Raw genomic sequence first — 21,444 nt, forward strand, 5'->3', positions numbered from 1 at the left:
TGAACTGGGCGAAGTCCACCAGTATGTCACTGCAAAACTGATTCCTTGTCGTTTTACACATATATGGAGTTAAATCATCATTTTAAGTCTCTTTCCAGGCAGGCAGGCAGACAGCTGTTAAAGTTCCTCTGTCAGATAGCCATCGTTGGAAAAATGTTTTACGGAGGCTTTTATAAATTAGGTTAATGATACAAAAACATTTGTTCTGTAGCTGATTTGATGGAAATGTTTTGGTTTTTTTTTCAAGGGAAAAACAGCCCAAATTCACATGGGACTACTGTTGCTTTGGGTCCGTCTGTGATTTGTGTTAATTTGAGTCATCTGTGTTCTCATGTCTGTAATTTGTAAAAATATTAAAAGTTAAAGTCTCGTCATCTGGAAATATCGGTCACATGAATCAGCAATTTGGAATTGTAATTTTGAACAAGGCTTGCTTGGTTTTACTCTACCATTTTTTTCCTCTGTTGAGCTGAGAATTATGGAGGCTGCTGTGGGCTTTTAAGCTTTGATAGCAATTAGGGTGCAAAATCAAGAGGTGCATCTAGCTGCTCAGGAAGGACACCCACTCAGAGAGGGAGCCAATCAGCAGACTTTATTTATTGCATACAAATGAAAGAAGTGTGAGAGGTAAATTCCACAAACATAAAAGTTGCCCTTGTACTTCTACACCATTAGTAATAGGCCTCGTATTACTTGAAGTAGTAGTAGCAGTTACTATATTCCCTGTGGGAATATAAACACTGCTTTTCCCTTAGCCTTTCCACTGGGGTGGTTAAGTGCTTTGCTCAAGGGCTCCACCTTGAGGCAGGGGAAGGTTCTACTCCATCACTTCTGATGTATGAGTTTTAACTTGACAGCCTGTTGGATCTGAGCTCCTCGAGGCCAGAAGGTGAAAACTGCGCTCCATCTGGTTTTACGGGACAATGATAAATGGGTTAATCCCTCAAGTGTAATGAATTAACCCCTTGATATCTGTGTGTGTGTGTGTGTCTGTGTATGTGTTATTTTAATGGTTTACCCTCTACTGTGTTTGTATTATGCAGCTGATTAACCTGTGATGCTTCTGCGTATAATTAGATTATTAGCAGGCTGCTTTATGTCCTCTGTCATCAAGGTGGCATGCTGAGGATGCCAAGGCTGTTAGTGGTAAGAAGTACAAATGTAGATTTATTCATGTACTGTACAAAGTACACTTAGGTACTTTACTCACTTAAACCTGTACCCAGTTTCGAGAGTCAAATGCAGTGCTGTAAACCCAACGCCTGCTAACGATTCCAAACCGGTTGTAGGTCTGTGATCGGCGATAAAGGCTTATGTAAGCTTGTGTGTTTGTGTTTGTGTGTGTTCCCATTTCCCACCCTATAGGCCAGATCATGAGTATTCTCTACGATGTCTTTGTTATTGCCTGTAGTGGATTTGGATCAGAATATGGGTTTTGTTCCAGACTGGAAACACAGATAAACACACACATTCACACATACGCACGCGCCCGCAGGCACTCACTCACACACACACACACACACACACACACACACACACACACACACCACACATACCGTATACGCACACCGCGTCCCGCTTCATAGCCCTGTGACCTCAGATATTAGCTTCCCTGCCAAATATGACTGAGGCCAAGTGCCACAATAAATACACACAGTCACACACACTCTCTCTCCATACTGAGTGTTACTGGAGCATTTGGCTGGTCAATAATAGGTGCTATTCAGCTTCAGAGAAAGAAATCACTGACTTGTCTTTGTGCATCGACAGAATGATGTTACAGTTTACAGGCTGGTTTATTGCTGCTCACTTAATCAGACATCGGAAGGTTTAGAAGGAAAACGACAACAGGAACATAAATATCCATGTGTTGTTATGGTGCTTAGTGTATGTGCTGTTTCAGTCGTGGCATATCGGCATGTTCATTTTACTCACTGTACTGATTTCTGACCGGTTTCTCTTGGCTTCAATCGATAACACCAGAGCTGGTTAGATTGGTTTCTTTACTGTGTATTGTTGAGGGAATTAACGGAAGGTGTTCATTTGCAGCAGCAGACATATCTTTCTGTTAAAATCATCGCTCCTTCTTCATTGTTATTTTCTTTCTCAGTTTCTCTTTTCATTGCATCTGGTCTCAGATGATTCTTCTAATGTCTCAGACTTGTCTAAATGCTTATCTGTACAACTTTAAAGACTACCGTACTTTTCAATTCACTTTTAAATTCAGCCAACAATGTGAACAGAACATTTAAGTGCTCCTTTTTAGTTATTTTTTATAGGCTGAATAGGCTAACCTTTAACTGCTGCTTTTAACAGTAGATTTTTGTTGAAAATTGAATTATTGGATCGGCTGAATTGACAGTGAATTGTCCTGGTTTCCCACAAGCATCAAAATTGAAATAATCTTATTAATAAATGTAATTTTTAGCCTTTGGGGTCTATGATCACGCCAGCGGGTTAGGGTTAGGGTTAGCCCTAACCTGGGCTCAGACCCCAAAGGGTTAAGAAACTAGACACATACAATTGTCCACTGCATGGGAGTATATTGTCAAATAGTCTTAGAAAATGGAAAGCAATGTTTGCTAAAGTACTAAAATGGCAAACCTGCTGCAGGATCCTCAAAGTTTCCAAGTTCATGATTCTTCATCTGCCAAAATGATTAATGGAGTTGATAAACTCTCAAGCCACTTTCAGCCTTCATTTAGCTTTTACCATCAAAGTGACAACGTTTTTTTTTGTAAGGCTGATATCAGGCTGGAGCGGCAGATTGAATTGAGCCTTGATCAGGACCGCAGGCTGGCAGAGCGAAGAGTTTATCAGATCAATCTTGTCAGACAAATGTGAGCTGTTCCGATAACACCGAAGATGAATCCGACATCAGATGTTATGGTTAGATGAGGTGAAAATTTACAAACTTTTATCCCGCTTAAAGGTAAAACAGCCTGAAAAACAGCAGAGAAAGCAGAGCAGTAGAGTTTTTTTAATGCTACCTGATAACTAGACATTGTTGGAGGTAAAAACAAATAAATGCTCTTCATGTCTGGAGCTTTAGGTGCTTGTGGGAAATCCAAATGCTTCTTTTTTCTGTTTCCTCTTGGTTTTCCGGTTTTCAGCCTGTCCTTTCCTCACTTTTTCTGCCTTCTCTTCTTCCCTCCTCTTTTCCTTCCTCCCCCTTCCTCCTCCTCTTCCTCAGTAAAATCATCAATGTGAAAGTAATCGACGACGAGGAGTACGAGAAGAACAAAACCTTCTACATAGAGATCGGAGAGCCTCGCCTGGTGGAGAGCAACGACACCAAAGGTCAGGAAGGGGGTGACCCCCGGGACCCTGTGACCCAGAGTGTCCACCACGATGTCCACATAGGCTGCATGTTCTTGACACATGGGGGCAGGAGGAGATTTAGATTTTTGCTTCCGTACACCCTGATGTGTCCTTACTATGACAGTGAACATGCAGCAGGTTGTGGATCACACTCATCTCACCACATCCACCTCTCCACCTCGTATGTGTGTGTGTGCGCGCGTGTGTTTTTTTTTTTTTTTTTTTTTTTTTTGTGTACATACCTTGCCATGTCATTTGTTTATCATGCATGCATTCACCTCCTCCCTCTATGTGTGTGTGTGTGTGTGTGTGTCCCATACAGGAAGACCATAACCGTTAGGATCTTAGACCGGGAGGAGTACAATAAGCAGTCCTCCTTCTACGTTCTACTTGAAACGCCCCAATGGAGACGCAGCGGGAAGGAATGGACAGGTGTGACGGCCAATCAACACTGAGAATGCACCTCATGAGGTTTTAGAGAATCCTGAATCAACAGGCCATTAACTTTGTATTAACTTTATTGATACAACACAACATTAAGTCACACCACAGTCAGTTCATGACTGATTTGCTAATGCCGTTGCTGTGTTGTCAACGGAAGAATAACCAGTATGGCTGCACAGATTAGAAGTGTGTCCTGATAATACATAGGACAACTAATTCTAAGCCGGGTTTGAGTGTGTTCCCACTGTTTTGATGCATTCTTAAAATACACATATTGACAGATTGACATTAGACAGTGCAAGTCTTGTAATTTCCTGTTAGTATAAAACAGTTAAGTGTGTTCATTTCTTGTGTACTAACTTAAAAAGGACACTATAAGGATTAGTATTAGTAGATACTGTACAGAGCTAATATTTTAAAGACCAAAACGTCAACAATAGACTGCCTGTACTGTTTGATTGACGGGCAATTTCTTGGAAGTGCAGCACAGAACTGCCGCAAATCTCCGAAAATGGAGACAAAGGCAAGAGACAACTAGGACATTACTAGTTAGAGGACATTACAGAGTAGGTGTGATATTTGTCTGAGTGGACTTAGTGCAATTTGAATCATATTTATTTTATGCAAAGCCTAATACAATTGCCCAGACAAGAGCACTTTAAAGTTGGCAAGACATACAGCACTTTACAGCTGGCAATGCTGCAAGAAATAAAATCAAAGCATCAGTCGCTCTTATACCATATTTCTAAAGTGACAAAATGCAGTGCTGCTCCCTAATCGCTTATGTTTAAACAGGCCTGTTGATTCGGGATTCAGGTTGAACACACACTGGAGCGATTCTGCTGCTCCCTTCTGTTTTTCTTTCTTTTTTTTTCTACTTTTCTTCCTCTGTTTCTCCTCAGAGGTCTGTACAGAAAACTCAGTGGGGATCACACCTGTCCTCTCCTTTCTCCTCCTTTTCCTTTCTGTGACCTGTTCTCCTCTTGTTTCCCCCTCATCCAGCCAAGAGCTTTTAATGCGCTGAGATCTGTTCTCTGCTGGTGTTTGAAAATGTCACTGCTCTCTTCAAAGTGCTCACATGCAACTCAATTGTGGATTGTTGGCATGAAAAAAGACATATAGAGATAATGCCCAAGAGGGTATTCATTGTGAGTATGATGTGAGCAGCATTCAACCAAAAATGCCCCTAAGTCAAAGTTTCAAGTTTATTTATTATTTCGTCTCCTGTGTGAATAGGGAAGTAATTAACACCCATAGCACCGGGATATCACACAGTGATATAGTGTGTATGCAGAGTTTTACACAAATAGCATAAGAGAAAACATTGTCATGAAACTGCTGAGTGTTGTGGGTATAATGGGTTTTATGCAATATTATCAGCAGTAATACCTACATAAAAAAAAGAATAAAACAAAGAAAGGTTCTACAATAAAAAGAGCTGAGAAACTATTAAAACTTCATTAGATTATCTGTAAAATGCATTGTCACACAGCCGACAACAACTTGGTTGTTAGAGGAGTGGCATGGCAAACAAAGAGCCAAAGGATGGCCGTCAAATAAATGAATATTTAAATAAGAACTATAGCCTAAAACATAATATAAAGAGACATAATGGATAAAATGCACATTTTCTTCAGTCTCATCTGAATCATGCAACAATCAAAGCCTTTCTTCTTCAGAGAGACCAATTAAATCTTCCTGTTTCTAGAGCTAATGGTTTAGTTACACCATTATGTAACACATCTTCAGATAAATTGTACAAATTGGTCCAATTAAGACAGTAAAGACTATTCAAATCTGACCAAGTCCCCATTGTCTCTTTACTGTGCATTATATATTATTATACAATACATTTTATGTAAAAAAAAATGTTCAGAAAATAATGAGTGACAATGATGATTATTTTAGAAGTGGCCTGTGTGTGTAGGTGTGTGTGTATGTGTCAACAGTAAGATGCCACATCTGTGCATCTGTTTTCCACTGTGTTAATACGTTATCTCATCTGAGTTACTCATATCCCTCCATTTATTATGATTTAATGTAATATAGAGTTGTAAACGCAGGAGATTTTCCACTTCCTTTTTACTGCCTGTCAAACACACACACACACGGACACACATACAAATGTAAATATAATTTTGAAGCAAATAGCAGTTTATCTTAAGAAAACATATTAGTGTTTTAACTGAAATGACCCAAAAACCAAATGCATCTTAATGTGACGTGGTAAACCAGTCCTTCCTAGTGTTTCCAGGTCATTATCTAAAGAGCCTTTTATGCCTTTAAACTATACTTTAACCCTACTGGGTCTTTAAAAGTACCTCTATCTCTGTCTTTGTTTCATATGCACACACACACACACACACACACACACACACACACACACACACAAGACAGAGCAGTGCAATCAGTGTGTTAATGGCAGCGTGTGTTTACCAGGCATCAGCAGTGTTTATAGTGATGAGGGGATCAAAGACAAGGGCTGGATATCACATTATCACAGTCATGAGATCAAACACACCTCCGGGAAAGAGAGAGACCGACACACAGGCGAACACACACAGTTAAGGGGGCTGCAGTGTGTTTGTGTGTTTTATGAACCGACACAGTGTGGTTCTTTCTGTGCTAAATTAGCCGTGCACTGATCTTTATGTTCTCGGCTCATGAGTGTGTGTCCATGTCAATGTGTATTTGTGCATGTTCTGTATGTGTGTGTACTGTATGTAGACATACTTATCATCATGTACTCGCTTACTGATACATGTGTTTGTGTCGTCTGTGTATGTGTGTTTCGAGATAGACCCTCGCTAGTCCAGTCTTCTATTTGTTGGTAGTGGGGGACTAAGTTTTAGAGTTTGGGTGACAGTGAACCCATGGTTAAGATCATGTACTTCATATGTGGAAAGTAATTGTGATGGTTCACAAATGGTATTGATTAGTATACTAATCAATACCATAGTTTTTAATAACTGTGTAAAGAGTAAACAACCAGTCATGAACTAAATTAATTTCACCACAGCTTTCTATATGTAAACAGTTTGTACATAGCAACACATATTTATCCTAATGATTAATGCTAAAAAATACTTTTAATAAATTGGTGATTTTACACTTATAAAAACATACCTATGAATATCATATGCCAATAGATCCACATCCACAACATTGTTAGCTCTTACAGTTGGATGGACATATTTTATCTATATAACATATTTACCTTTTATAGCTGCGACAGAGGAATCTGTGAATGGATACTGACGTAATAGCAGTCTGTGTTCCAACTGGGATTTTCATGTTTTTCTATCTCTAGTTCCCTATTAGCGCTTACAAAGGATGTGCTTTCAGTAAATTAACTCTTTTCACACAGAGAGCACAGCAAAGAGACTCTGGAACATAGAATTGATTTTCTCAATGCATTTTGGCACAGGACCACAAATTTCAAATAGGCTTTTAAGCATCCTGCCACAGAGAGAGCAGCTGAAACCCGACCAAAAGAGGCACGTTCACTCTGTTGATTAATGTGTGAATTGTACCTTCAGATATAAATTCCAGAAAATAGCTTTAACATTCAGGCTGTGTAATACTGAGGAAACAGCCAGCTTTTGTTATTGGAATCCAGCAAGGTCCCGTTTCATCTTCTATCAAACCGGCACTTCAAGTGCCTCTCAGCCAGAGATAAAAGCCTGATTTTATTTTCCAGTTGTTTTGGTTGTTTCATTTTCATTGCTTCTTTTTGCTGTAAGCAACAGAGGTTGACAGGATTAATGTACTGACTAAACAAGCACTGGATCTGACATTTGCTATACTGATATGAGAAGTTACACATTGCGCAGTTAGAAAGATGGAAAGGGAACCATTGTAGTTCAGTCTCTCCTCATGTAGCTGTTTGACTTTACTGAAAACTGGAAAGGTGTGAATGAGTAACAAGGCTTTTCCTGATAGCAGCGCTGAATGGACAGTTGAGGGCTGTTGCCGTTTCTGTGATATCATGCAGCTTAAAAACTCAATTTCCATGATGCAGAGTGACTTTTAGAGTAAGCAGGTAGAAGGTTCAACGTCTTTTTGAAAAGTACTTCGACAACTACTAAAATCTTCTAATTCAAGCAAATGTACCAAGCGTTTGGCCAGTCGGTGTGTTAGTCATCTAACATAGATACCAAAATCAGCTTATGGGTATGCTGATCAGTTTTTCTTTTGGTTTGAGCTTCACAACTATTACTCCTACTGGAAAGTAGTCCCTGCTGCAGAGCATTTGTATCCGTTTAAAATGTTATCTCCCAAAGCTGCTTCCCCACAAATAATGAATGAGAAAATGTAGCCATGTAGCTGCTACAACTTCCCATTTGTTCATGAGAGAATGTATAGGCTTGTGATTTATTTTTCCATTAACCTATTTCATCCTCCTCTATTTCTGTTTGGAGTTTTTCTTTATGTCCTCCGATGCCGTCTTAACAACCCACAGAGAGCAGGTGTGAACTTGTATCCAGCTTTTGTTTGTTTGTGCAGGTGGTGTTAGATGTAGGGCAGGAAGATGCAGTCATTTAACAGTGCTGTTGAGGGTGCATAGGGTGGATGTTTCTTCTTTAAAGAAAGAAAATCCATCTCTGACTTCCTCAGTCACTTCTTTCGTGTAGGAGTTTTTTTCTGGAGGTAAAATCTGAATCCACTGGAGGCTTTAGAAGTTTCAAGATGACCCTGTGATATTGCAGGTTTTTTGATTTGGTCCAGAGGAGCCTCAGGACAGCGGGAGGCAGTGGAGAGTTCACTGCAGCTAGTCAACCTCCGTCAGTCATCCGGTTGGGAGACAGTGCAACATGAGGGAAGGAACAGTGCTGAGAGGGAAAGCAGCTGAAAACACACGCACCCTGTGGAGGGCAATGACCTTGTGTCACACACAATAGACACACACACACAAATGGACACACAAAATATACACTGTAGAGTAACATACATTGCAACATGTGACCACCGCACAGTTGCATATGTGTGCCTGTGTGTGAATATGTCACAAATTTTGTCAGGCAGCAATGTCCTCTCCTCTCCTCCTCCTTTTCCTTATGTCCTTGTGTGTGAGCGTGTGTGTGTGTGTGTGTGTGTGTGTGTGTGTGTGTGTGTGTGTGTGCTTAGTTATGCAATTAGTACATAACATAATTATTAACCCTGGCATTAAGACTGCACATGTGCCAACATAAATTAAATGAAGACATGTTGTTTATCATGCCAGTCACTGTCCACATGTGTCTGAGTGTGTGTGTGTGTGTGTGTGTTCACCAAAGTCTTTCCATATTTAGTTCAACCATCAGAATATACATTATATCTCTATAATCTCCATACAAACTCATTGAACCCTCTGTTATGATGTTTACAGTAGTAAACAACATTAATACATTTGAATGAGGTGTTGTGAAACAGTATCATTAAGTCTGTCATTAATCAGTACAAATCACCAAACAATGTAAATTAATTTATTTGCATCTTTACTCACTTATATTTGCATGTGCAGACATAAGTGAGTACAATTTACATTAGCAATGACTTGATTGCCCATTGGAAATGTTTATATATTATCAGTTTAGACTCATTATTATAGTAACTTAAGTATAAATAAAGTTTAAATAAACAAGTAGATGATGACACAGACCATTATATTGATAATATTGTATAATATAATATTCAATCAGGGATATACAGTTTCTCTTCCTCCTCATCAACATCATCATTCTTCTCTCCTCTATCTCAGCTTCCTCCTCTTTTTTGCTCATCCATCTTTCATTCCTCTTCTTCCCTCCACTCCTCTGCCTTCTGCTCCTCGTCATCCTCTGACCTCTTTCTCTGTCCCCTGTGCTTCCCTTTTCTTCTCTTTTTCTCACCTGCCACCTCCTTTTCTTTATACTGATACAAAAGAAGTTTCTGTCCTCTGTTCTCTTCTTCCCTGTCATTCCATCTTTCTTTCCTTTTTTTCTCCTCTCCTCCCCTGACAGACAGTACTAGTTAAAAGTTCCACTCGTGTTTTCTCCTCCTGCTCCTATTATGTCTCCTCCTATGGGACTCTCCAAAAAGTGTGACAGTGTAACAGCTCCTTCTTCCTCCTCCTCCTCCTCCACCTCCTCCTTGCCATGTCCCCTGCTGTACTGTTTAATCCCGTCAAATACCATGTCTTCTCCTGTCTCGCCACTGTCTTCTTTCTCTTTCCATCTGCTCATCTCCTCCGTGATACAGTGCAGAAGTTTCTCCCCTCTCTTCCTCCTCTTATCTTTATATGTTGACAGTTTTCAAAGATACCTCCAAACCCTTCTTACTCTTCCCTTGTCTTCCTCTGATGGAACACCAATCCGTCAAACATGACGGTGTGTTAAAATTCTCTTTACCCTTTTCCCTCCATCTATGGATCCTCTTCTCCAGTCCTTCATACTCCCTCCTCCTCTCCCTGTCGTCTTCCATCACTTCTGTGGAATTAGGGACTCAAAGCATGACGAGGTGTGAAAGGCCACATACACACTACACACACTACACATTACACACACACACACACACACACACACACACACACACACACACACACACACACACACACTGCTTCTTGTCAGCACATATTGTTTCATCAAGACAAATACACACACAGAAAACCTCAATATTTCATCAAAAATGTTTCATGTTTCATTGTGTGCCAAATGAGAACAAGAAGAAAACAAATAATTCCAAGGTATCAGTGAATATGTTACAATTTAACAACACTTTAATTTCATGTCTAAAGCTTTGCCTTTGAGTGTCTTTTGTGTTTCTAATTGTTCAGAACTGCAACTTTTAAATATGGGGAGAATGGCGTACATTTTCAAATGGTCTCTACTGGAAGGCATTTGTTGTGTTGCATTTTTCAAAGAAAATGGCAGAAATAGTTGAGTGAGGAATGAAAATATGGAGTTCAGCTCAAAGGATTATTTCGTTCAAATGGGACAATCCAACAAGAAGTTCTGAGTAAGGCTTCTAAATCACTGACTGTAATCTAATTGTTGTGAGCAGCCACGTTCGTATCTGATATGCATATATATATATATTTATACACACACTTTGTTACAGTTTTCAGCGGCGATCCAGAATTAAAATCTGTGGAATTGAATGTGATAAACCATATTAATTTAAGATAACAAAGATTGATTTTGTGCAAAAAGAAGAACTCATAATTTAATTTACTAAATAGTAAATAAAAATTACCTCAAGCAGGCTGAAAGAAATAGTTGAACATTTGTTTGAAAAGTCAACCAAAATAGCACATAAACACACAAATAAGGTGCTAGACATCAGCTTCACCAAATATCTTTTAGAACGTTGGCAAAGGCGAAAACATCTGCTTACAATGTTCAAGTCTTTGGATTATAGGACAGCAAACTGGAAGAATCACAGCTATATTTTCAGAACTAACTCTCTTTGAAGTAAGAAAGTATTGGTTTGTTGGCACAACTTCATTTTTTTTCTTAAACCACTGATAATTTATTAAGTCCCGATGTGTAATCCTTATTTATACCAAGAAAACAGTGCATGCATGTTGTTATCACACAGTCAGACTGGACAAATATAAAGAAGGAAGGTTAAGAGTGACAAAGTGATCATTAATGTGAATTTAGTGATTTGAAGATTTGCGCCTATCAGGATGAAGACCAAGATATTAGGATATCTAACCAACATATAAAGGTGCTCATGAAGGAAGAATGGACTAAAAAACTAATGAAAAAATTGTATTAATCCTCTCTTGGGGTTGGTGGCAGGCAAGGCAGATTATGAGAAGTGTTCTTAAATTTAGAAAAGAACTAATGGTACTACTAATAGAAGAGAAATTATACCAATACAGACCTTTTTCACAGCAGCCATTTTGAGGGCAATCAAAGGGGTTGATGATTGTTGATAAGGTCCTGTTCCATTTAGTGTAGCAGAGCCTTTCCAGTGAGCCGCACCCTGACTCTGTTTGACCTGAATGGATTATAACTTTCATTAATATCATTGGTAAGACCCATATTTACCCTACTATTTATTTACTAGTCAAAATGGCTGCTGTGAAAAAGGTCTGTTGTCCCCACATGTAATAATTTGTTCGCAGTGAAAATACCAAGGCAGCAGTATTAATCTGACAGCTGTGTTGTCAAGGTTGCTAACTGAATAAGTAATGCGCTCTTTGTTGGCTTGCTCTGGCAGTTCGCCGAAGCTCATTTGAATTGAAACTATATCAGGAAAGAGGGAAAGAAGGAATTAGAGAGGAAGGCAGAGAGAGATGGAGGAATACAAATTGGAGGTTTTAATACTGAGAAGCAGTGACAAAGCGGATGAGAAGACAGAAGGTAGATCAAAAGTAAAATAAAGATTAAAAGAGAAGGAGTAGGGGTTAACAGTTATGTAACAAAGGGACAGATATTTTGGGACAGAAGTAGATTATGTCCTTCCCGCATTTTATGTCCGTCTATTTAAAGATACAGTATCGACTGTTACTAGGAGTAAAAGTAAAAAAAGAACGAAACAGGCCAGATTTGAAAATAAATGTAATTATCCTTTAATGCTGAGTTCCCTGCATATTCAGACATTTCAGCAATATTTCTGTGGATGTTCTCTGGCTGTAAAACACATTCAGTCGTATTTAATTGAATTGAGCTGCAAAGGAGCAGAGAGGACACCAGAGGAGGGGAAAAATCAAAATGATAAATGGTACAGACAGCAAACTTTGACAGGAAGCAGCATCTCACCCTGCAACATTCAACCTCTGTCAGGTCCATTTAAACACACACACACACACACACACACACACACACACACACACACTCAAGGAGAGAGTACAGCTAACAAGGATACTGCCTGGTCATGTTCATCCCACATGAGGCTTAGTGTTGGCTGTTAATTGAGTTCATTAAATCACCATCACATAGTGTGTAATTGTGCATGTGTGTGTGTGTAAATGAATTAATTGTGAATTGAAGAACCACAAAGGGTAGGTGAGCTATAAGTCTGGCAAGCAGTTTAAATGATATTTTAAATGATATTTTTAAAATGAGCAAGAGCAAAAAAATGGTACGATATACAGGCTATTAAACAGCTTTGGATCGTCACTGTATCTAACATGATTATTAGTAAGCTGTGTACGTATACAGTACGCTCCAAAAGCGAGAGACAAATATGTAGCCTGCAAGCCTGTTGTTTATCTGAATCAGTCATTTCAAAACTTAAATGGCTAAACTTGTTGATTTAGACAACAATACAAACATGGTTCAGACTCCATCAGCTCTGCTTTGATTCAGCTTTAATTGATTGTTAGCAGCCAGAACAGGTGCAACTCATCAAGCCAATCAATGCAGCGTCTGTAGAGTCTTCAGCAATGTGCAGCTTTTTTTGTTTTACAATAGAATAAACCAAAGGGATCTACCTTTTACTGAAATATGAATGGTTGCCAGTTTAAAGTCAAACAGAAATCCATATACGTTCCATTATGAAGGAAACTAATAATGCTGTCTCTTGTCTGTAGCAGGCTGCTGTCTGGTACAGTGACATAGCTTCTTTAGGTAAAAATGGCTTAAAATGAGGCCATTGGATTGGCTGTATGGAAACAAGTTATCCATTGACATACCAGCTTTCCGACTGGAAACCAGTTTTAACCATGCATTAAGCCAAAAGTACAAAAATATACATTTGCACAGATGTTTTCTCAAAGGATAGGACATGTGTGCTTGCAGTTGTTTGGTTACTGTTCTTTTTCCCTTCAGCTCTCGTGCTTCATGGACGCCACAATGCCAAACTGCTTCTTGCTTATGACATTGCTTATATAAGTGTTGAAGTTTGACGAAAGTGCTCCTGGCAGAAATTTGCATGTGTGTGAGTGTGTGTGAGTGAGCTATACACTCCATGCTGTAACTCAACTGGGGGGAAAAAATGACCAATCAGCTGATGCAGACCCACAATGCACTGCACTATAATGGAAGGCATGGATAACCATTCCCCGGTGGAAAATTTGATCATGGCCTTTCTCTCTCTTTTGGTCTCTCTGTAGATCTCTCTCTCTTTCTCTCTCTCTTTCTGATCCCAGTAGTGAGTTCAGGCTCTATACTGAATCTCAATTATTGACACACACCATAAAGAAAAGGGGAAAAGATGAAGAAGAAAGGGGGGAAAGGGAGGCAGGTCGTGCATGAGAAACACAGACAGGAATAATGGGATTATAGAGGAACTGGGAGTACATTTTCATTCATGTTTCTGTAATTGATTATATAGGTTGAAACCACAGACACATCTAGATATTAATTTAACAAAAATGTGGATGCCAGAGATGATTTATTTGAATCCTTTATTTCAGTTTAGTTCAGAGATTCACAGTTTTCACTGTCACCAGAAAATAACGTACTGTATATCACAGCTGCGCTAACAATGCTGCTTCACCCAGAACCTAGAATGTTAGATGATAATGGTTTGATTGTGAAGATTTTGAATAAAGAGCTTTATTTATTTCAGCACTGAACTCCAGAGTTTTAAAGAATTGCCAGATGGATGGTGTCATTACACATTAAAATATATGATTCCCACGGTAGTGAATCCATATCAGATGGTACAAATTGACAATTATTTCGGGCTGCTGAAAGGGTTTAAATTTTTAATACAAATGTCTCAAGAGTTTGCTGAAACCTGAGGAGATGACACGTATTATCTGAGTGTCACAAGGAGTTCAGCATCTTTTGTTGAGCTTTTTTTTTTTGATACTGTTCATTTAGAGTTTCTCTTTCTACTCTACTCCTACTCAGCTACTGTCTCTGGTTGGAAACCTTGTAGAGACATTCTGTCTCATTATTACCCAATACCACCACATCAAAATCTCATTGGCCTGCTTTATATGTTTTTAACAGTTTTGGTATTTTATTGTTAGTTATAGATTTATGCACTCTGGACTCCCTCGGAAACTGCATTAATGCTAAAATGAAGTAAAAGTAAGTCTGCAAGGCCTGCTGCCATCTGCTGTTCTAACACTGCTTTTGGTTGTTGTCTTGTGATGTTTTTAGAGGAACAGCAGAAGGAAGAGGAGGAGGAAGAAGAGCCGCTGGCGGGAAAAGATGAAGAGGAGCGGCGTATTGCTGAGATGGGCCGTCCCATGCTGGGAGACCACGTCAAACTGGAGGTCATCATAGAGGAATCATATGAGTTCAAGGTAAGGCATGGGAATGTGTTTCTGTGTGTATGTGGTCAGATAAAAGAAAGTAACAGGTCCGATCGGAGGTTGATCAGTCCAAAGAGGGCAAAAGCGCATCTTATAATGTGAAGTCGTGCTTTGCCTAAGCACTGGCATGTCTGTGTGGGTACTTCTTATTATATTTGAGTCTCCAAAAATATCAGTATTGTAGTGGCACATTTAGTAAATTTACTCCAAAACACTTGGCTCCTTTTTTAACATAGAAAATATTTAAGTGGCAACCTCCGTAACTGGCAAGTGAAGCTAACATTAAAAAAAAAAAAAACTGCAGTTCCTCCAACAGCCACTTGACCCCATTATTACAGCAGAAATAAACATGTTTACAGCCTGGTACAAAATAAATTTTTGGTCTCTACAGCTAAATTCCTCTTTCATGATAACTGAATACATTTTTGTATAATTCACCTGTTTAAATAATAGCAAGGCTCGAAGTTGTTCATAATAAAGGGCACGGCCACTTGGTTGTTTTCAGTAACCTGGCTTCATTCAGCCTGCCTTAGCTCTACGTGCTCTACTTGCCCATTTTTGGATGGAGCCACCACACTGTGAGCTTCACAACTCTACACACATTTTTAGTTAAACAGTCTATGGTTTTATTAAGAAATCCAAAAAATAACCTATTATTAATTAATTAATTAATTAATTAATTAATTAATATTAATTATTTTGCTACACAAAGGTAGTGTGTTTCAATATAGTTGAATCACATCAGTAAACATTATTAATCATTGCTGGGGATGGAAACACTGAGACATCACTAAGATACAGCACACATCAAGGAAGTTCTACAACTGACGAACAGCAATATTGGATTTAATTGCAGTACAATATTAACAATGTATGTTACTAATGAATCAAAAGACACACATACGCAGACACAAACAATGCAAAATCACCTCGCTCACATACTTTACTCACACACTCACAAACCTTTCCAGTACATACAGGAAATAATTCTGAAATCGTGTGTGTGTCCTTCCTCTTCCTCTCCCACACAGACTCTTAAGACAAGCGTGGATGTAATTACCATCCATGTTACATTTTGTATGCTTGTGTGTGTGTGTGTGTGTGTGTGTGTGTGTGTGTGTGTGTGTGTGTGTGTGTGTGCGTGCTAATGCATGTTCCTTGCTGCCACTCCACCTACACACTCACTCTAGATGGACAGTTAATAACACCCAGTAATAGCCTGCCACTTGACAGAATGCTATACTTTGTCAGGTAGTTTTGTACATTAAATTGTGTGTGTGTATGTGTGTGTTTGCAGGCATGGAACAGGATCCTATAGTTATCTGAAGTACTGCCCATCAGCGGATAGTGGAGAGTAACAGTGCGGGAGTGTCTGACATAACAGACTGAAAGAGAAAAAAAAAGTTGCATTAATAGAAAGTTTACTTGGGAGTTCAAAGAGATAAGGGGGAGAAGAGCAGGTATGACATTTTGGGGGGGTTTAATGAAAATATTTTCCCCAATCTTCACTATAGCCAGAACAAAACCCCAAATTGCTGCAATTATTCATTCAATACATGCATTTAACTTTGCAGTATTATTTAAATAAATCCAAAATAAATGCAACAAATGCATTAAAATGTTTATTGAAATGTATTCCTCATCACCATTTTTAAGTTGTTTTTTTTTAAAAGAGAGAGAAAAGACTTGGGAAAAAAATTACAATAATATGAATGAGAAAGAGAGATAGGATGGGGAGAGATGTATCATAGTGCAATGAATTATGGGTCATCTATGGTCATTTGTTGTCCTCAGCTGGGTCATCATTATAGCTCAGCATACTGGTGACATTCACCCACCCTAAAAGTTTCACATGTGTGCGCTTCTGAAAAGACACGTGCACGGAGATACATAAGCACATAATGTATTTCACACTAGTTCAGCTAAAGTCTAAAGTAATGATTTGAGAGAGAACCAAAGCAAAGGAGGTAAAAATAACAGCATTACACAGAATGACAAAGACGGTATTATGAAAACCTAGCTGCGTACGGTTAAATAAACACTCCTCATACAATAGTCAGAGTAACGCTGGTTGTGTGTGTGTGTGCGTGCGTGTCCACAGCAGCAGTGAGGCACTATTTACACCCCTAAGCTCCATTCAACACAATTAGCATCCCAGTTTCCCTCTGAAGTGGAGAGAAAAGCAGAGAGCAATCCCCACCGCTGTGCTAATTAGTGTGTGATGTGTGTGTGCGCATGCATGCATGAGTGTGTTTTCTCAATATGTCATAGTTTCTTCCTTTTGAAGAAAACAACAAAGACATATAAATATCAGGAATGAAGGAGACAAGGAAACAGATGAACAGAACATATAGAAACTGAAGAATGATGGAGGGAGTATGGAAAGAAGTTTGGAATGTGAGAAGGAGAGGAGTGTGCAGAAGCAAAGAAATCTACAGTAGATAGGCAAAAAGTCATTTTAACTGCACAGACCTTAGTAGGGATGTGTGAAAAGTTAAAAGACTGACAAATTAATATTGTGTTCTTAACCTCTAAACATCCTCCTCCGACGAGTATGGCATTACACACTTTGTTCAAACCCACAGAACTGTATTTTCAGTTCTAGTGGAGATCCCAGAGTTTCTAAATAGACCAAATATGAATTTGGAGTAAATGTTATATGAAATGATGCACATGATGTCTAGAATATTTCCAATTGATTGAATGGTTCAGCCATAAACTCATGGAGTCTCGGGTTTAAGCTTCTATGAGGAGCTGGACCAATATTTGGCTCTGAGTGGAATAAGGTGATATTTAGTTTATTTTTTAATATTAATATAACAGCAGGGTAAAGATAATGTCTAATAATGTATCAGTTGTGTAGGTTGTATAAGTAGTGCTAGTTAATATAAAACCATATATTGACCACATATTATCCTGCCCACCTTTCCTAAGCCGTTTGAAAGCAATGTTGCCTCTGACTTCTCCATAAGACTGTCACCCCTTTCAGAAAGAAAAAGAAAGAAAGACAGGACCAGTCTTGATTTTTCTGTACTCAAACATCTGATTTCTTGTGTTGAACAAAGGGTTTGATGCAAATGAATGGTTTGATGAAATTATATGGCATCTTGAACACTCGGCGTCTCCCATCTAACCATCATTATTTCTCTGTCCTTTGGCAGAACACAGTGGACAAGCTGATAAAGAAGACCAACCTGGCTCTGCTGGTAGGAACCAACAGCTGGAGAGACCAGTTCATAGAAGCCATCACTGTGAGCGCAGGTAAGGCCAGTGTGTGTGTGTGTGTGTGTGTGTGTGTGTGTGTGTGTGTGTGTGTGTGTGTGTGTGTGTGTGTGTGTGCTGACTGTGTGTCTGTTATCAATCACTGATGGACTCGGGGGTGAAAAAACACAATGAAAGTGCCCTCTTGGATGCCCCTATGGTAGATCAAACATGATAAAGTACCCTCTAGGGTGCCTTTCCAGTGGAGAAAATGTGATGAAGTGCCCTCAAGGGTTATAATCCAAACCCTGACTAAGCCGTTTCAACATAAATGCATCACAATTTTCTGCGTGCTGGTGCGCTTTTGATCTTTTCCACCCCTGCCCCTAGAACAGCCCACCAGTCTACCCCTGTTATCAATTTGATAATTCAGGCGTTAAACTTTGAATTTTATTGGAGTCAACTGAGGTGGTTTGAAGAAGCACGTGTGTAGCGTATACATTCTTTTTAGTATGAACAGCTGCAGTTTAATATTGTTGAGGTCTATGTGGTCCTCTGCTCTGTGCGCCCAATACGACCAAAAATATCAGAAACCTCTCATGTGAGTGTGTGTGTGTGTTTGATTTTTAATAGTTACTGGAAAGTAGACTGGCCTGGCTTGATGGTTTGGACAAACAAACTCTGACCAGATGGGAGATTATGTTGAGAGAGATTGTGGGAGCGATTGTGTGTGTGTTTCAGCCTCCACAGTGACAGAAGAACATTGACGTGTGTGTGTGTGTGTGTGTGTGTGTGTGTGTGTGTGTGTGTGTGTGTGTGTGTGTGTGTGTGTGTTTATGTAGGATGGAAAGAAAGGAATATTTCACACTAAGATCTTGTCACTGTCGAGATCTGTTGTAAGTCACAATGATGTTGATGTCCCTTGAAGAGAAAGAGAAAGAGAGCACACACTTGAACAGGGAGAGATAAGAGAAGCTGGTGAGAGAGAGAGACAATGTATAATGCAGAGATTGATGTTGAAAGAGAGAGAGAGAACGCATGCAATTTAAAAAAAACATTGAGAAACATACTGTGGGAAAAAGAGAATGCATGCATGAAGAGAAATATAAACCAAGCAATAGAGGTAGACAAAGTAGAAGTAGGAACAGGAGATTGGTTAAAGAGACAGAATAGAGAAAAGGAACAAGATAGAAATGTGAAAGTAGAGAAAAGAGGCAGATTTTTTTTTCTGTTTCACTGCAGAATCTTCACAGTTCATTGTTTAGTAGTGGTAACTTGCCCTCTGGAGGCAGGATTACATCACTGCAGCTCATTAACTGAAAAAGGAGAGAGGAAAGAGTTTATTCCGTACTTTGAATAGCAAGAAGTTGTATTTGCTGTGGTCTTTCTGATTGAGAATTAATCTGTCAATCCATCAGTGATATTTCTTATTTCTGTTGATCTCTCTCCCTCTGAGATTATCTGTTCATCCCATACTCTAACATAACACTTCCTCTGTGGATTTTACCTGCCAAAGAGCTTGACACAAACAGCAAATGTAAGAGTTTGTAACCTTTGCTGTAAAACTCTGTTTAATTTAAAGGAATAGTTATTTTTTGGCTTTCTTGCCATGAGTTAGGTGAGAAGATTAAATAATACCATTTTCATATCTGTATGGTACTAAGGCTACAGCCAGCAGCCGACTGTCCTGTCCTTCTGGGAGAGAACTGGATTCAGTGTTAGAGGCAGGTCTCCATTCTTTCCTATGAATGTTGCTCACTGGCACATGAAGCCCAAACAGCCACTTCCCACTGTAAATAAATTAAATGAATGCATACTGCGGATGCTCTACGGGCCACCAGAGACTTCCGCCAACCGGTCTGACTCCAAGTTTAGCCCTCCACTAAATTAAATGTGGATAAAATGATTTAATCGTGCAGCTCTTATAGACTTTCCAAATGTTATTGATGAATTATTATGTAAGGAAAATAGCTTGTTTATTTCCCACTGCTCAGACTGACTGAGTATATCAAGAATTCAGGATGACACTACAAGGTGATGAACTGCATATACAAGCATAAAAATAAATAGAGTGGAGAAAATCCTGGTTAAAATTAAGCAAAATATTTATTTATTTGACATTTGTTTGGTGTCTATCTTACGTGAAAATAGTGCCGATTATCGTTGTAAATGCATAGTTGGACAAAGAAATCACCCAATTTGCTGCTGCCGTCTTTGAAACTGGATTTCTATTAGAGCATTGTTCGTCCACAGACAGCTCAATCACTTCGTGCCTTCAAATAACTTTATCCTGTGGGTGTGGGTGTATGTGTGTGTGTGTGTGTGTGTGTGTGTGTGTTTGTTTGTGCTTTAGTTAGCCAGCCTGTCAGCCAGCCTTTGTTGGCGAGCTGATGCCATTAATGAAAAGGCCTGTCTTCGCTCTCTTATCTGGGATTAGCTTGTCTAGGCTGACAGTGCTGTGTGTGTGTATTAAGGAAGAGCTGTAAAAAGGCAGTGAGTGCAGTTTCCACTAAAGAACATGCTCTCTCTCTCTCTTACACACACACACCCACACACACACACACACACACACACACACACACACAGACACATAGGGCTTCATTAAATTGTATTTGGACAATGATTGCATATCCAGGCTTTCACCATGATTCAGCATGAATGTGCCTATAAAGTATAACAGGTCAACTGTGGCACACATACAAGCACACACACCCACACACACACACACACACACACACACACACACACACACACACACACACACACACACACAAATGGAGTTGACAAGCAAAACCAGATCAGACTGGAGGCTGATTGGTTTTTCAGTTCCTTTAAAGTTGAAGCTGATTGATATTTGGGGAGTTCAAAGTGTTTGAGAGCTGATTGGATGTTTACAGATAAAACTGGCAGCTGATTGGGTAGACGTCCAGCTGCGAAACAATCGATTAGGGTACAAAGACACTGCTCTTTGTTTATTGAGAATGGGAACAAAAGCGTGGACGGAGAAGGGAGAGAACACAGTAAGATTAAAAAAAAGAAAGATTAGGTGCATGCTGAGAGAGAATGAAAACAAAGGTGGAGAGAGGTGTTGATACAGTCAAGTACATTCATGTTCTTGTATACTCTGAAAATGTGTAGTATTAATATGCAGTACATAACCGGGACTCAACCACAAAGACCCCATGTGGAGAATAGAGTTTGGTTAGGGATATGAGGAGCTGGGATCAGTATGTAATCAATTACATCTGTTATTATTACCACCAGCTCCCATTGTCTGGGTTTTACCACATTGCACCAAG

General features: G+C 39.3%; 1 protein-coding gene across 2 annotated transcripts in view; it reads left to right on the forward strand.

Annotated features, from left to right (window-relative positions):
• Positions 1–21,444, forward strand: part of slc8a1b (solute carrier family 8 member 1b) — a 134,765-nt gene that overhangs the window by 92,259 nt on the left and 21,062 nt on the right. The window contains exons 5-7 of one of the 2 annotated variants that reach the window (XM_051425471.1): positions 3,194–3,300; positions 14,790–14,935; positions 18,106–18,205. In XM_051425471.1, coding sequence (XP_051281431.1) covers positions 3,194–3,300; positions 14,790–14,935; positions 18,106–18,205 — 353 coding nt within the window. Of the gene's footprint in view, positions 1–3,193; positions 3,301–3,643; positions 3,754–14,789; positions 14,936–18,105; positions 18,206–21,444 lie in introns of both variants that reach the window. The other variant, XM_051425460.1, reaches the window with a different exon arrangement.

This window comes from Dicentrarchus labrax, unplaced genomic scaffold, assembly GCF_905237075.1.
Source record: "Dicentrarchus labrax unplaced genomic scaffold, dlabrax2021, whole genome shotgun sequence".
Classification (NCBI taxonomy): domain Eukaryota; kingdom Metazoa; phylum Chordata; class Actinopteri; family Moronidae; genus Dicentrarchus; species Dicentrarchus labrax.